General features: G+C 44.0%; 2 protein-coding genes across 8 annotated transcripts in view; one reads left to right on the top strand and one right to left on the bottom strand.

Moving 5' to 3' along the window:
• Nucleotides 1-2,620: 2,620 nt before the first annotated feature.
• Nucleotides 2,621-15,244, top strand: LOC147375081 (uncharacterized). Of its 5 annotated transcripts, XR_015156538.1 has the most exons (4): nucleotides 4,371-4,696; nucleotides 6,458-6,628; nucleotides 11,190-11,302; nucleotides 15,108-15,244. XR_015156538.1 is itself a non-coding variant. In XM_086381071.1 (3 exons), the coding sequence occupies exons 1-3, from the start codon at nucleotides 4,504-4,506 to the stop codon at nucleotides 11,213-11,215; spliced, it is 390 nt and encodes a 129-aa protein (XP_086237197.1). In that variant the 5' UTR covers nucleotides 4,371-4,503; the 3' UTR covers nucleotides 11,216-11,357. The 5 variants fall into 5 exon arrangements, 1 of the variants encoding a protein (XP_086237197.1); XR_015156545.1 differs by lacking the exons at nucleotides 4,371-4,696; nucleotides 6,458-6,628 and adding an exon at nucleotides 2,622-2,759; XM_086381071.1 differs by lacking the exon at nucleotides 15,108-15,244 and having other exon boundaries at nucleotides 11,190-11,357.
• The window catches only part of ZMPSTE24 (zinc metallopeptidase STE24), a 43,955-nt gene continuing 37,710 nt past the window's right edge, over nucleotides 9,133-15,377 (bottom strand). For all 3 annotated transcript variants that reach the window (XR_015156527.1, XM_086381070.1, XM_086381065.1), the window contains 2 exons: nucleotides 13,692-13,835; nucleotides 9,133-10,849 (listed from right to left, as the gene is read on the bottom strand). Coding sequence is in view for 2 of the 3 variants with exons in the window: in XM_086381070.1 (XP_086237196.1) it covers nucleotides 10,625-10,849; nucleotides 13,692-13,835 (369 nt within the window). In the remaining variant the exon portion in view is untranslated. The remainder of the gene's footprint in view (nucleotides 10,850-13,691; nucleotides 13,836-15,377) is intronic.

The following is a 15,377-nucleotide window of genomic DNA, read 5'->3' as shown; positions in this document are numbered from 1 at the left end:
TTTTGCTGGAAGTATTGCAAGAGCTTCCCAACTAGTCCTCAGCTTGTACCTTTGCTCCTCACCCTAGTAACCAGCGATCCTGTTAACACTTAGATCATGCCACTCCCTGGCCCGGAGCCCTCCAATGGCTTCCCCTCTGCAGTCTACCAAAGCCTGAGTCCCTCCAGTGGCCTACAAGGCCCTCTAAGTCTGCTGCATGTCTGCCCCTCAGACTATCTCCTGCCGTATCTCCTTAGAACACCCCATCCCAGCCTCTCTGGCCTCATGGTGTCTCTAAAACACCAGGCTTACTCCCAGATCAAGGCTTTTACACTTGCTGTTCATGTTCACTCTTCCTGGAATGCTCTTCCCCCAAACACCTGTAGGGATCACTCACTCCCTTCCTTCAGGGCCTTGTTCAAACATCACCTTCAGTGATACCTTTTTACAACCATCCTGTTTAAAATTACAACTTCCACAACTTCCCTCCTACCCCACAAACACCTCAGGCCTTCCTTTTTCTCTAAGACATGTATTACTATCTAATTTCTATTTTGATTGTCTGTTTCTCCACCCTAGAATGTAAACTCCATGAGGTGGGGCTCTTTCTATGGTTTATTTGCTCACGCATCCTGCAGCACCTAGAGCAGAGCTTGGTACCGTGTGGGGCACCATATGTGCTGACTAAATAACAGATGAGAGACATAAAAGCTCAGTCAGCTTCTTACCCAAGGGCTCCCTAGTAAGTCGTGCGTTACATTCTAGAGCCCTGCCCTGCGTCCTCAGCCTAAGTGGAGCTTCCCTGTTTGTCATTCATCAGGCAGACAGCCAGAGGGGAGCTCTCTCCTGAAGGTGTAGGCTTCATCCTCCTCGCTGGGTGGGAACAGTCCTGGCTTCACAGGGTTTTAGGACACATGGAGGTATCTTCCTATCCCTTCAAATTGTTTGGGAAATCCTCCTCCCTGGAAACCATCCTGGATAATAAGAGAAGAGCAGAGGTCTCCCTATCCATATTATCTGAACAGGGCTATGCCATCCCACTGTGGATTGTTCCTGCTCATCCACCAGACTGTACATAGCCTGTCACAGAAGTTACTTGCTCACATCATCATGATCCTGAATCAAGAGTTTTTGGAAAGGGGTTCAATGTACTTTTTCTTTGTATGGCATCTAAGACAGAACTTAAGGCCCTCAAGGTAAGCTTTCTCCTATGGGAAAACTTTTCTGCAAATGATGGTAGAACTCTCAAAACAATCAAAACTACATGAAGTACATATGCACAAAAGGAACCAAAAGATGGATGACAAAGACCGAGTGGAAGAAGGAGACCTCAGGGAGGGGAGTTACCACACAAAGGATTAGGGGTGACCATGAGGATATACAGGTTAAAGGGCAAGCTGGGACCATCATTGGTATTAAAATCACTGACTTGATCCCAGCTCCTCTCCTAAACAGAGGTTATCACTTACTAGTAGCTCACAGACTTTAGCAGAGGACCAAGTCAGACAAAGGCAGTATATACACACAGCAAGGACTCTGCCTTAGATTCAGAAATCAACCCCGCTGAGGCCATGCCATTTTATCTGAGGCACTGATCTACTTCATTCTGTCCACCAACTATTAGGGTACAGAGTACAACCTCCTTCCCTCCTTGGCTGGCCTTTCTCCCTCCCTTGAATGGCCAATACCTCAGGAACCTACCAGTAGTAGCCTCTGGCCATCCGTAGGCCTCCCATAAACTGTAGCTGCTGCTGCTGCTAAGTCACTTCAGTTGTGTCCGACTCTGTGCGACCCCATAGACGGCAGCCCACCAGGCTCCGCCGTCCCTGGGGTTCTCCAGGCAGGAACACTGGAGTGGGTTGCCATTTCCTTCTCCAATGCATGAAAGTGAAAAGTGAAAATGAAGTTGCTCAGTCATGTCCGACTCTGTGCGACCCCATGGACTGCAGCCTACCAGGCTCCTCCATCCATGGGATTTTCCAGGCAAGAGTACTGGACTGGGATGCTATTGCCTTCTCCACCATAAACTCTAGGGGACCAGGTCAAAACAATCACGTATTAAAAAGCTAGTTATTGCTGCCACATGAAAGTGTTAGGTAGGTAGAATAGGGAAAAGGAGTCCAAAATGGCGGTGGCTAAGACAAGGAAGGTCAAAGGAATGTCCAAGGAACAGAGTGAAAACTTCAGGCAGAACAAACAGCACTCCTGGCTAAGCCCAATTTGCATAGGGCAGGCCCTGGGGGTTGGAAAAAAACATACAAAAGGAGGAGCCAAAGCGTTTTCTCACGGACTCTCTCTCCCGCGTGCATGCACTCTATCTCTCTCACTCTCTCTCCCTCCCTCCCCACGCACTCCTCCACTCTCTTCTCTTCAAGTCTTGGATTCTCCTGCTATCTTCTAAATAAAATAGAGCTGTAACACTGATTTGCTTAAGAGCTGTAGCACGGTTTGTCCAAGACCTAAGAGCTGTGACGCGCCGAGGGCTTTAATGTCCGTCGCTCCAAATCTTTGCTGTGATGAGACAAAGAACCGAGGAACATACACTCGCGTGACATCTATGGTGCCATGACTCGGATATAACCTGGCTGAAACAACCTCTACGTGGAAGAGGCCAAGCACAGCAGGAGCCCAACTCAGCGACGCTCCCACGCTAGAAGCGGAAGGTGAAGAAACCCAGCGCAGGGGAAGGCCCATCGTGCTGGAAACCGGGACAACGAAAACCGAACTCAGCAGAAAGCTCACGTGGCCCAGTCTCAGATTCCAGAAGACTTCCAGTTAAGGTAAGAGGTCCTCGCTCCTATGGCTGGAGGGACCTTCACAGTCTCTCGTTTCTTGTTTCCTCGAACCTCCCTCGAACAGGCGGGCCGCAGGGGCACAATTGAGGGACTCTGGAGAGGCTACTCCTCAGCATGTCCCAAAGGCGCTATCTGCTGAGCCCCAGTAGCTGTTACACAAGCCGGTGGGGGTTCTTCTGTCCTCTGTGCCAAAGATCAGACCAATGAAACTGTGAGCACCGGTCAGATATTTAGCAAATTTTCCGGCGGGCTATGAAGGGTATTCCTTGGCATGTTTTTCCCACTGCTTTTTCCTCCTGTCCTTCAGCTCTCTCCCGGGACTCAAGCCCGGCCAAAACTAATGAAACTCAGACTCTGATGTCTCATTGCAAAAATTCACTGAAAGACAAAGCATAAGAGGTAGATTTGTTAGGATCCAGAAAGAATCCACCCTTTAGGGTGTGAACCATTGCCGAAGGCAAGGGCTGAGGCCTTGGTATTAGGCCTGGCTAGGTTTTGTGAGGGGATGGAATTCATATGCTAATGAGTGAGAGGATCATCCCAGCCATTGGGGAACCACCCACTCCTCCCTCTTCTGACCTTGTATCTTGGAGCTGTCCTGCCACCTCTGGGTGTGTCTCTTGGTTTATAGATTGGGGATTAAGGTTTACTTGAATTTGACTTGTCATCTTGGACCCAATTGATTTTAATTGGCTTACATTATACCCTTGTGCTATGTCATTCTTTCAAAGTTTGTGCTCTGCCCCCTTCCCTTCTGTTTCATGCTCTTTTCCTGAGCCCCATCCAGACCCACAAGGTTGCCTCTACAATCTTCTGGAGAGACAACCAGAAAATAGCTGGCCTTGGGAGGGAAATACTCTGTAATATCCAACCCCCTAATCCTACCCAATACTGGTCACACTGGAGATCTTGGGGATGCCCAAACTCCAGTCCGGGGGGGGTCCCAGGAGGTCATCACGCCTTGACCTGCCTAGGGATCGGTCTTCGAAAGGTTGTCAAGCCTCAATCTATTCGGGGATCCTCTAGTCCCAGGGGTCCCAGGAGGTCGTCACGCCTCGACCTGCCCGGGGATTCGATCTCTAGGAGGCTGTCACGCCTCAGCCTGCCTGGGGATCTGCACCCTGACCCGGGGACGCCTGGCTCTCAGGTTTCAACAGTTCTAGGTAGGATAAGCTTCAGAAAGACTCACCCCTAAGGAGGTGAAAGAAAGCTCCTAAGGAAGTCCACCCATGGAAACATAAAGAAGTCTATTACTTGTGGGACTGTGCCCGGTCTCAGCAATAACTCAGGAGCCCAATGAGAACCCCATTGCCTTTCTGGAAAGGCTAAAAGAGGCACTCCAGAAGTTTACCAACCTGGACTTAGACTCTTAAGAGGGATGGGTGATTTTAAAGGACAAATTCCTGTCCCAATGTGCATCAGATATCAGAATTAAGTTACAGCAGCTACAACAGCAGGACTCTGCTGCCTCTTTAGATGAGATGGTCCAGACAGCCACCAATACCTTTTATAACAGACAACAGGAGAAGGAGGCCAAGGCCCAGGAGAAGGAGAGAAAGAAAGAGACAAGGCATGCCCAGATGCTGGCCGCCCTCCAGAGAAGCCCTATGGCAAACCCCAAGTCCTTGAAGGACAAGGCACAAGACAGATGCCTGATCTGTAGACAGGCAGGGCATTGGGCCAAAGAGTGTCCAAACCGTGACAAGTCTCCTAGAACGGCTTGCCACAAATGCCATCAACTGGGACATTGGGCGGCACTCTGCCCTCGGGACCCTCAAGGTCAAGTGCCAAGAGCCTCAAGGTCAAGCGCCAAGCCTACCCTCACGATGGTTCAAGAGGACTGAAGCAGCCCACTCCAGCCAGCCGCCTGTCACAGATAACCATCACGGGGCTGGAGCCAAGGGTGCAACTGGATGTGGCAGGTAGGTCCGAGAATTTCTTGGTTGACACAGGGGCTACCTACTCTTCTTGATCTCCTACTCCGGAGCCTTCTCTTCCCAAACCTGTACCATTTTGGGTGCTACAGGAAAAGCAACTACTAAAAGATTCACCTGAGCACTTCATTGTTGCTGGGATGGACAAATATTTTCCCACCAGTTTCTGGTGGTCCCTGAGTGTCCTACCCCCTTATTGGGAAGAGATATACTCACTAAACTGGGGACCACCCTTGTGATGGGAAGTTTTTCAGCCCCTAGAGCTCTACAGCTCCTGGTTACTACTGAAGAACCCATTACACCTTCAATAGAGAGGGACCAAAAACTATGGGAAGACAAAATTAACCCCCAGGTGTGGGACCAGGGGATTCCTGGACGAGCCCACCAAGCTGAACCGGTCATCATTGTCCTCCCAGATCCTACTCGGTTTCCTAACTGGAAACAATATCCTCGCAAAAGAGAGGCTTGGGAGGGACTACAGCCTTTAATAAATAAATTCCTTGCTTGTGGGCTATTGGTCCCCACCAGTTCGCCATGTAACACCCCAATCCTCTCAGTAAAGAAAAAAGACGGAACCTGGTGAATGGTTCAAGGTCTCCAGATCATAAATGAAGCTGTAGCCCTCCTCCATCCCACAGTACCCAATCCCTATGTAATCTTGGGAGACATCCCACCCAGTGCCAAGTGGTTTACAGTCTTGGATCTCAAAAGATGCATTTTTTTGCATACCACTGGCTAAAGAATCCCAATACCTTTTTGCCTTTGAGTGGGAAGCTCCAGGAGAAAAACACCAACAGATGACTTGGACAGTATTACCTCAGGGGTTCAGAGATAGCCCCCACCTGTTTGGACAGGCCCTTAGCCAGGATCTCCTAGATCTAGACCTGGGACCTAATGGGAAAATATTACAATACGTAGATGACCTACTAATCTGCTCTCCAGATGAGAAAAGTGCCCAACAACATGCAATTCAGGTTCTAAACTTCTTGGCAGAAAGGGGATATAAAGTCTCCCATGCTAAGGCACAGATGGTCGAGACAAAGGTCACTTATCTGGGAGTTCAGATTACACACGGGTCCAGGAGGCTGTCCTCTGATCGGGTACAAGGAATCCTCCAGTTGCCCTCCCCCACGACTTGAAAACAATTGTGAGCTTTACTGGGGCTAACTGGTTATTGTAGAATCTGGATATCCAACTATGGTCTAATTGCCCAGCCCTTATATGAAAGCTTAAAGGGATGAGATGATTCAATCCCACTGATGTGGGGAACTCCTCAAAAGGAGGCAGAGGCTACAATAAAACAGGCCTTAACTCAGGCAGCTGCCTTGAGGTTGCCAGACCCAGAAAAAGCATTCCAACTTTATGTCCATGAAAGAGAGGGAATAGCCTTGGAAGTGTTAACTCAAAGGTTGGGATCTGAGCCCCAGCCTGTAGCTTACTTATCCAAGAGGCTCGATCCAACTACCCAAGGTTGGCCCCCCTGCCTTCGAAATCTTGTAGCTATTACAATCATGATAGAAGATGCTTTAAAAATCTCCTTTGGGGGCAAACTAACTATTTTTACCAGCCACCAAGTAAAACAACTCCTAAATGGGAGAGGCCATTTATGGATGTCTGATCAAAGAATCCTCAGATATCAAGTAATGCTGATGGAAAATCCAGGCCTCATTATATCCCCCTGTGAGGTTCTTAACCCAGCCACCCTCCTACCTACCCCCAAGGGCTCTCTCCCGTTTCACTCTTGTCTAGAAACCTTGGACCACTGGACAAAACCCCGAGAGGGATTGTCAGATCTTCTGACCAATCCTGAGGAAATCTGGCACACTGATGGAAGCAGCTTTGTCTTGGATGGAAAAAGAAGAGCCGGGTATGCAGCAGTCTCCAATTTTGAGACCATAGAGGCTAAGCCTCTGCCACCAGGTACTTCAGCCCAATGAGCTGAGCTCATAGCCCTGACTCGAGCTTTAGAGCTGGGAAAAGGAAAAAGAATAGCCATTTACACTGACTCCAAGTATGCCTTTCTGGTGCTACATGCACATGCGGCTATTTGGAAAGAAAGGGGCCACTTGACCACCCGAGAGTCCCCAATCAAATATGGTGATCCGATTCTTCAACTCTTGGAGGCAGTCCATCTGCCCACTGAGATTTCAGTCTCCCACTGCAAAAGACACCAAAAAGGGAGCAGGGAAGTGACACGAGGGAACCAAGCAGCTGATCAGGCAGCTAGGAGAGCAGCATTACAGAACCATGACCTAATAGGGATTGCCACCTTAGTTCCACAGACTAATTTGCCAGAAACTCCTTCATATACTGAAGGTGAGACTCTTAAAGCTAAGAGCGAGGGCTTTCCAGAAGATCATATGGGGTGGTTCCAAAAGGAGGGACTCCTTTTTCTGCCTGGAAACCTCCAATGGAAGTTGGTTAACTCCTTACATGCCACTACTCATTTAGGAGAAAAGGCCTTCCAAATATTACTAGAAAGGTCCTTCAGAGGAACAGGCCTCCAAACAACTATAATAAGACAGGTGGTCTCCTCTTGTCCCACTTGCCAATTAAACAACCTCCAAGGAGCTCGAAGACCCCAGCTGGCCCAGCCCGTCCAATGACGTGGGGCCTACCCAGGAGAGGACTGGCAGATGGACTTCACCCAGATGCCAGTTTCTCAAGGTTATAAATACCTATTACTTATTATAGATACATTCACAGGATGGATTGAAGGCTTTCCCACCCGGACCAAGAAGGCTGAGGAGGTAGTTAAAAAACTGCTCCATGAAATCATTCCAAGATTTGGTCTGCCCAGGTCATTACAAAGTGACAACGGGACATCATTTACTTCTAAGGTCTCCCAAGGAGTCCAAGAATTGGGCATTACTTATTATCTCCATTGTGCCTGGAGGCCTCAATCTTCAGGAAAAGTAGAAAGAGCCAATCAATTCTTAAAATCAGCGATAAAAGAGATAACCCAGGAGACCTCCCTGGGATGGAAGGAGGCTTTACCAATAGCTCTCCTCCGCACCTGCATTGCCCCTAAGGAACAGGTTGGTCTTAGTCCTTATGAGATGCTATATGGGAGACCTTTTGTTTACGTCAATGACTTCTTCCTAGATCCAGAGGTTCAGACCCTCCAGTCTTATACCATAGCCATTGGGCAATTCCAACAGGATATACGCTTGTGGGGTATGAACCAGAACCCAAAAGATTCTAAAGAGTCACCACTATATGCTCCAGGAACTCAAGTCCTAATTAAAGTCTGGAAAGATGGGTCCCCAAAGGCTCAACTCCAGCCCATATGTAAGGGCCCCTACCCTGTAATACTTTCTACCCCCACAGCAGTCAAGGTACCAGGACATGACTCCTGGATTCACTACTCACGAGTCAAGCCGTGGAAGAAAACAGAAGAGGACACTCAATACACCTGTCAACCAGCTACAACATGCAGTGCCAGTTCAACAAAGATATAAAACTACAGCTGACCACGGAAAATATCACACACCCTTGGACACTGCTATAAGGACTCTGAGGCTTGAGACTAGCAAGAGGGGGAGGCCCAATACCCCTCACCACCCCAGTTCAGCAGGAAGTAGCCAGAAAGACCTTGACGCCCCTATTCCCAAAGAATTGGGCGTCCCATCTCTTGAGGGGGGAATGTTAGGTAGGTAGAATAGGGAAAAGGAGTCCAAAATGGCGGTGGCTAAGACAAGGAAGGTCAAAGGAAGGTCCGAGGAACAGAGTGAAAACTTCAGGCAGAACAAACAGCACTCCTGGCTAAGCCCAATTTGCATAGGGCAGGCCCAGGTGGAGAAAAAAACATACAAAAGGAGGAGCCAAAGCGTTTTCTCACGGACTCTCTCTCCCGCGTGCATGCGTTCTCTCTCTCTCTCCCTCCCTCCCTCCCCACACACTCCTCCACTCTCTTCTCTTCAAGTCTTGGATTCTCCTGCTATCTTCTAAATAAAATAGAGCTGTAACACTGATTTGCTTAAGAGCTGTAGCACAGTTTGTCCAAGACCTAAGAGCTGTGACGCGCCGAGGGCTTTAATGTCCGTCGCTCCAAATCTTTGTTGTGACGAGACAAAGACCGAGGAACATAACACTCATGTGACAAAAGGAAGACTGAAGAGGCAGCTGGAGTAGACCAAACAGACCAAGACAATGAGAAGTTACGGGAATGGAGAAGGATGGTTCTGAATGACGCTTCCGAGGAGACGTCAGCAAGAACTGGTAACGCTCTGGAGTGGAGCAGGAGGAAGGCAGTTAAGAGGGCTCTGAGTGAGGTACAGCAATGGTCCTGCCACCACGCAGCACTATGGCTGTTCCTTCTACTCTTCACTACTAGCACTCAGCTCCTCTAGTGTAATAAGCATACATCCTAGGTAACAAATGACAGACAGATTTTGTCAAATCAAAGACAGAGTACATCAATCTGCATTGGCAATTTTTAATGTTTCACTGGTGTAGAACTGAAATTTGTATTTAAAGGCAAGAAAGGAAGGAAAGGCAGTTATCACAGCATGAATTCATAGGTAAAAGATGCTGGATAAAATCATAGGACTGTTCCTTAGGAAAATAAATAATGCGATACTAAACTAGAGGCTTATTTTTATTGTTTCCATGTAGAGACATCATCCAAATATCAGCTAAGCAAAAGACTTTCTGGCCAGAGGCCAAGTGCACACAGTTGATCCCACTTTGGAATAAATGCCCAGAAAGTATATACATCACCAGTGGGTGGGACTCTGGGCACAAAGTTGGGTCTCATTCAGAAAGTGAACAGAGATTTGAGTCAAACATGCAGCTTCAGAAACTGGAAATCTTTCATAACGTTTGTCTTGAAAATAAAAATTGCCTGCATATCAAGAACTATAATTTTCTAAAATGGAATTAGGCTTGATTAAATAAAATAGTACTCATGACTTACTGGTAAAAATTAGAAAAATAAAAACAGAAACTTTTCTGTCCAAAGAGATAGAAAATTATATTTTTTCCTGTAACATCATAAGAGAATCATCAGTATTTCACCCTTATGTCTCTTAAAATGTCATTTCTTCTTTCCACAATTCTCCCACTTTTAACAGCAAAACCTGTTTGATATGGCAATTTCTGCTAAGTAAAAGGATGCACAATTTATTGAATACTTAAGAGTATGAATGAAAAAAGCTGAATGTTTGGGATAATACTATATTATCCCTAATGGGATCATACCCACCAGGTGGAAAGAAAGATAAAGACTGAAATTTTCTAAAAAACAAAAAGAAAACCCAATGATCTAAAATACTCTGTACATAATTTCTAATTTTAAAATATCAGAAATTCCTGATCAGTGTATAACGAGAGAGGGAACAGAGAAATTTGGTAGAATAGTAGAGAGCATATTTCTAACTACTTTCAGTTGTATAACATCAGCCTTACGAATTATCTTTCTTCCTTATTTAAAACACTGATTGGCCAGCTTAAATCATAACAGCATAAAAGTAGAAATAAGTTTCAACTTAGGTATGAGCACAGTGATTCGGGACCACTGTTTCTGCCTTACAGAGAGAATTCAGAGGTGGTGTTCCCTTTTAAACATATGCCCCCAAATACCTTATATGCAGGTTCCATATAAACATGTAAATAAAACAAGTTCTGTATTTTCTCAAATAATTTTACAAGTTGATGGTAAACTAGATTTTAAAGATAAAACTATGCCTTTAAAAACATTAAGCCTCAAAATTTCATCCAGTGTTTTCTTTAAGAAATGGATTATTAAAATCATTTTTGAAATGAGATATTAAATGTATTTAAAGCTTGGCTTTTCTGTACTTAATCATTTTTCCTTAAAAAAAAAAAAAAAAAAGTTAAAAACATCAAGAGCCAGAACATGCTGCCAGGACAGAAAATAATCAGAAATGTCTTCAGTTGCAGACCCTGGGCAACTCAGTCTCGTTTTGAATTTTTCAGAGCTTGAAGTCTCTCTAGTAGTGGAGGATGAGAATAATGCCACATGGAAAACAACCAGTCAGAAACAGGGAATCCCAAGTTGTCTTTGTTTAGTTTGATTAAAGCAGAATATAAGTCTTTGGCCTTCCCAAGTTTCTTGGCAAATGCATCAGCTTGAAACTCAAATCTGCGGCTGAGGACTGTTAGGCAAAAAGAAAGAACCTGAAAAAGGAAATAAAAGCATTTTAACCACTTCCCCTCTTTGTTGTTACTAAAGCTTTCATGAGCCAATACTGCAGAGGAAGTTCAGCTCAGGACAAGAGAAACAGCAAGCCAAAAGAAACCTCACTTGTGTTCTGGAGACCCTAGGGTGGGGGAATTATTAGAAATTGAGCCTTTCCCTCTTTAAGCAGATAGACCAGAAACAGACATATATCCAAAGACATGTCAATCTTAATGAAGAGATACTGACTTCTGAGAACCTGCCATGGGCCAAGCACTGAGTCGGCATTTTACATTCTCCAGCATCCTACAAGGTGATTACTCTTACTCCTGTTTACAGATGAAGAAGGGGTGTCTCAGCAGTGAGACAACTTATTTGTGGTCACACAACAGAAGGTGATAGTGCTGACATTCTCGATGACTCCAAAGCCCATGACACCATCTTTCTCAGAGGTAAGATGTGGTGATTTATATTCAGACTCTTTTTTCCATTAAAAAAAATATTCTTGCTCACTTATCCATCTTTAGATGTTAACAACAGTCTTCACTGAGAATATTCCAAGTATACATGTATAGATATATATACATGTATACACACACACTATAGCCTCTAATGATGGCCTCAAAATAGAATTTTCTAGAGTGTTCTGAGCTATGGTAGCTTCATTAGAATAAATATTCAGTCTCTGAGGGTGACTACTAGGAAGGGGACAAGTTTCATTTGAAAATAGAAATTTCTGAGGGAAAAATTATTTATTTGCATACTGAAGTATTAATATTATAAGTTGGATGACATGATGTCTATTTCTTACCTTAAGATACATCAGGCAATAAAGCAAAAAGAAAGTTTAAAGTCTCTCAACTGTACCTCATATTGCCATCAGCAGATCCAGAGCTTCAGCATAAAGTCTGGGAGCTCCTGATATCTTCTTAGACATGTTCAAAGCTAATACCTGGCTCCTACCTGAAATTTCTTTCCAGATCTTGAATGTACTTTTTGGGTTATAATCATTAACTAATCTGTCTGTCTACGTGTCTCCTGATTTCAAGGGTCCCAGGGCAGCTGTCCCTTGAACCTCACTGTGACACAAATAAACCCTGAGCAGACACTAGCCCGCGCCCACCTGCTCCACTGTAGGTTTTCAAATCCTTTTGATAAGGCATGTTTCCCATTTCCCAAGAAAATATCACTTTCTTCTTATGACCTCTTAAATGTGGACATAAACGTATGTTTTTCTGTTTAAATACTTAGTCTTTTTGAAATGAATACCCTGGGCTCATTGAGGTTTTTAAAACAGTTGCTAATATCTCTAAATTAATTATATTTCAAATCACTCTAATATCCCACATTTACTTAGCTATTTTTTGATGTGAACTCAACTACTCAAAATAAAGGAGATAAAACCAAAAACTGAGAGGCCAAATTAGATGCCCAAAGCAGATTAACATTACTGGTGCCTTACTTACCAGAGGACACTTATACACTCAGTCAGAATCCAGTAACTTTTACCTAATGAGTTTGATTATCTGATTTCCCAGTCTATAGTTGGTTGAAGAAGAAAATTAGAAACAAATAATGACCATATCAGAAAGGTACACTGACATTAGCAAGGATTATCAGCTTGACAGTCAGCGAAGAGATTATAAGAAAATTAGTTATATAAACAGCATGACTGCATAAAGAGCAGAAGATTCTGGGACATTTCATACACATAGCTCAGTGTCTTTAAGGCATTCCTGAATTGTGACTGAAGACAGAAATGACAATATCATTATGGTGGTAGTTTAGTCGCTAAGTTATGTCCCATGGACTGTAGCCTGTCAGGTTCCTCTGTTCATGGGATTCTCCAAGCAAGAATACTGGAATGGGTTGCCATTTCCTTCTCCACAGTATCATTACAAGCGGTTCTATAACCTCTTTAAGAAGTAACAATCAGCATACAGCACTTTATAAGTATTCTCAACGAAAGTTAAAAAATTAAAACATTTAGAGTTTAATGATAATAAATCTTACTTCTCTGGAAAATAAATGCACATTCTGTGCACAATGCTATACAAACATGATCTCTTCCTCCCTGTTTTTCTTTCCTGGTGCCTTATACCTCACCCTACCCCCACCTTTTAAGGAGAAAGTTAAAACCTTAACTCTACAACTTGTCCCAAAGAAAGAATTCTTCTGAATGGAGATATCTCAAGATCCCTGATCTCTTGGCTTACTCTGGAAGCTTAATCAATTAGTATGCTGCCATCACTGGATTTATTCATATACAGTCTCATTAATCCATGTCTTATCACATATATGGCATTCCCCTACTGAGCAGTCATGGAGCAGTGGTTCTCAAACTTTGCTTACCATAAAACATCCAACTTTTCTTCAGAGGATCTGGAGTCAGATGCTAAGTCTATTATGAAGCAGGTGGTCAGGAAATGCAACCAGAGGAACACTGTCATACAATCTGTCTTATCCAGTCATACACACACTCAATTATCAGTTGTTTTGTCCCCTCATATACAGATTTTTGCCAGTACTTGACAAAATGTGGTCTAGGACATAGTGTTCCAATAGTTAATTTCCATCTACCAAGTCTCTGAGGTACATGCTACATCGAGGTTTTCACCACTAAAGTCTAATTCTCCACTTTTTTTCCCCTAACAATATAGAAGCACCTTTTATTTGGGTCTGGGTTTTTCTGCTACATTCTTATACTGGCCAATAAATCAAGGGACTAAACTTGCTTGGTAAAACTATAGTTTTGTTTGTTTCTTTTTTCACTACTCTCAAGGTTCTAGATTTGCAATAGACAAGAGCATATGTGTGATAATTTTAAAGATTATACATTACCTCATTATAAGGTGAAAAAATAAACTGGAAGATGATCAATAGTCCAATCAGAGTGGGCTGGCTGTCATTAAAACCAAATGCAACAAAAAGCTCCTTTCGACCAATTAATACAGCAAACAAGAAAAAACACAGGAAAGAATTCATCTAGAAAGAAGGATACAAAATTTCTAAGTTATTACTAACCTAATTTCATTGTGGGATCAGTAGAACAAGACATCATGCTGTGATTTTTAAGAACGACGTTACCGTGACCACAGGAAAAGTTACTTAGGTGGTTTTATAGTTTTACTTTTATTCTAAAAGTAGAGAGGGCCTGAGTTGAGGGTATATATATACTAACTCGTTATTAGTGAGCAAATATTGGTTTAGCTGGGTGATTAGGGCCTTGGAGCAAACTAGAGGACGGCTAACAAGGAGATGTGCAAAAAAGGTATGTGGGAAAACTTCCAAAACTAGCCCAGAGTATGATAATACTTAGGTCTAATGAGAATCTTCACCGAAACGATTCCACAGCAGAGGAGGCTCTGTCAATGCTCAGGTGGAGAAGATACCTGCTCTGTGGATGTTAGCCAGCTTCTCTGCCCAGCCACTCTAGGATTTGGTCAATTGCTCATGAACAGAGTGGCCATGGTGACAGGGATGGAGTCAATGCATTAATCAACAATCCAGACATTGCCCACTGGCTCCAGCTGAAGTGCCCAATCTATTAGAAGAGGCAATCAACTCCAGCCCTGATGAGGCACCTCCGGGATCAGCCCACTACCCTCACAGTAGGCTATTGGACCCCTTCTTTCATGAATGGAGCAATGATTTTCCTTATTAAACTGAGTACTTAAATAAATGTGCATTTGGACTTAATGTCTTACTCACTGCCATGTATCCATACAACATAGCTTCCAGCCAAGGCACTCATTTTTATACCTACAGATGTAAGGCAACAGAAAAGTGCCGATAGGAGCAGGTACACAAGCCTTCCCATGCGATCCATCACCCAGAACCAGCTGACCTTTTAGAAAGCTACAAAGACCATTAAAGACGCATCTGAGACCATACATGCTCAGAACCAGTCAAAAAAACAAGAGTGCTATTTCACTCAGAGCCTGAAAACTACGGTCACTCTGTTGGTTTAGTGGTATAAATACCCAAAAGAGGAATGTTACAGAAAGTATTTTCTCCTTTGTATTTACTACTTTTTGCAATTTCTTTTCAATGTTTGTACAATGACTTTTTTAAAAGAGAAAAAATGTTTTTTAAAAAGCATTTTAATGTCCAACTTATCTAGGCTCGCTCCTTTTGATCTTCACAGCTCCTACAGCTGAGCAACTGCTAACAACAATAAATATTTATGTAGTACTTACCACATTTCAGGTACTACTCCAAACTCTTTACATGTATTAACTCATTTAATTCTTTCAGTCTTATGAGGTATCATCACTCAACAAGGGAATGGAGGCAGAGCGAGGCTCAGGAGCTCGCCTGAGGTCACAAAGGCAGTAAGTCAGCAAGCTGTAACGTGAAGCCCGGCTACAGAGTCTGTCTTCACTTCTCTACTACGTGAACTCTCATGCCTGCTATGCTTATTGTTTGACTCTCCTGCCATAAAAAGACAATTGTCAGGACTTCCCTAGTTGTCCGGTGGTTAAGATTCTGTGCTTCTACTGCAGGGGGCATGGATTTGATCCCTGG

Source organism: Bos grunniens, chromosome 3, assembly GCF_055505025.1.
Source record: "Bos grunniens cultivar Pamir isolate PY7600 chromosome 3, Bosgru_T2T1.0, whole genome shotgun sequence".
Lineage (NCBI taxonomy): Eukaryota > Metazoa > Chordata > Mammalia > Artiodactyla > Bovidae > Bos > Bos grunniens.
This window is presented reverse-complemented; position numbering and strand designations above follow the sequence as displayed.

Bases quoted from the DNA above. Each gene is read 5' to 3' on its own strand.
- LOC147375081 (XM_086381071.1), top strand. From the start codon at position 4,504: ATGCCATCAACTGGGACATTGGGCGGCACTCTGCCCTCGGGACCCTCA. The intron at 4,697-6,457 runs GTAGGTCCGAGA...ACTCTTGTCTAG, and splicing joins GGTGCAACTGGATGTGGCAG to AAACCTTGGACCACTGGACA. The intron at 6,629-11,189 runs GTACTTCAGCCC...TCCTGTTTACAG, and splicing joins GGCTAAGCCTCTGCCACCAG to ATGAAGAAGGGGTGTCTCAG.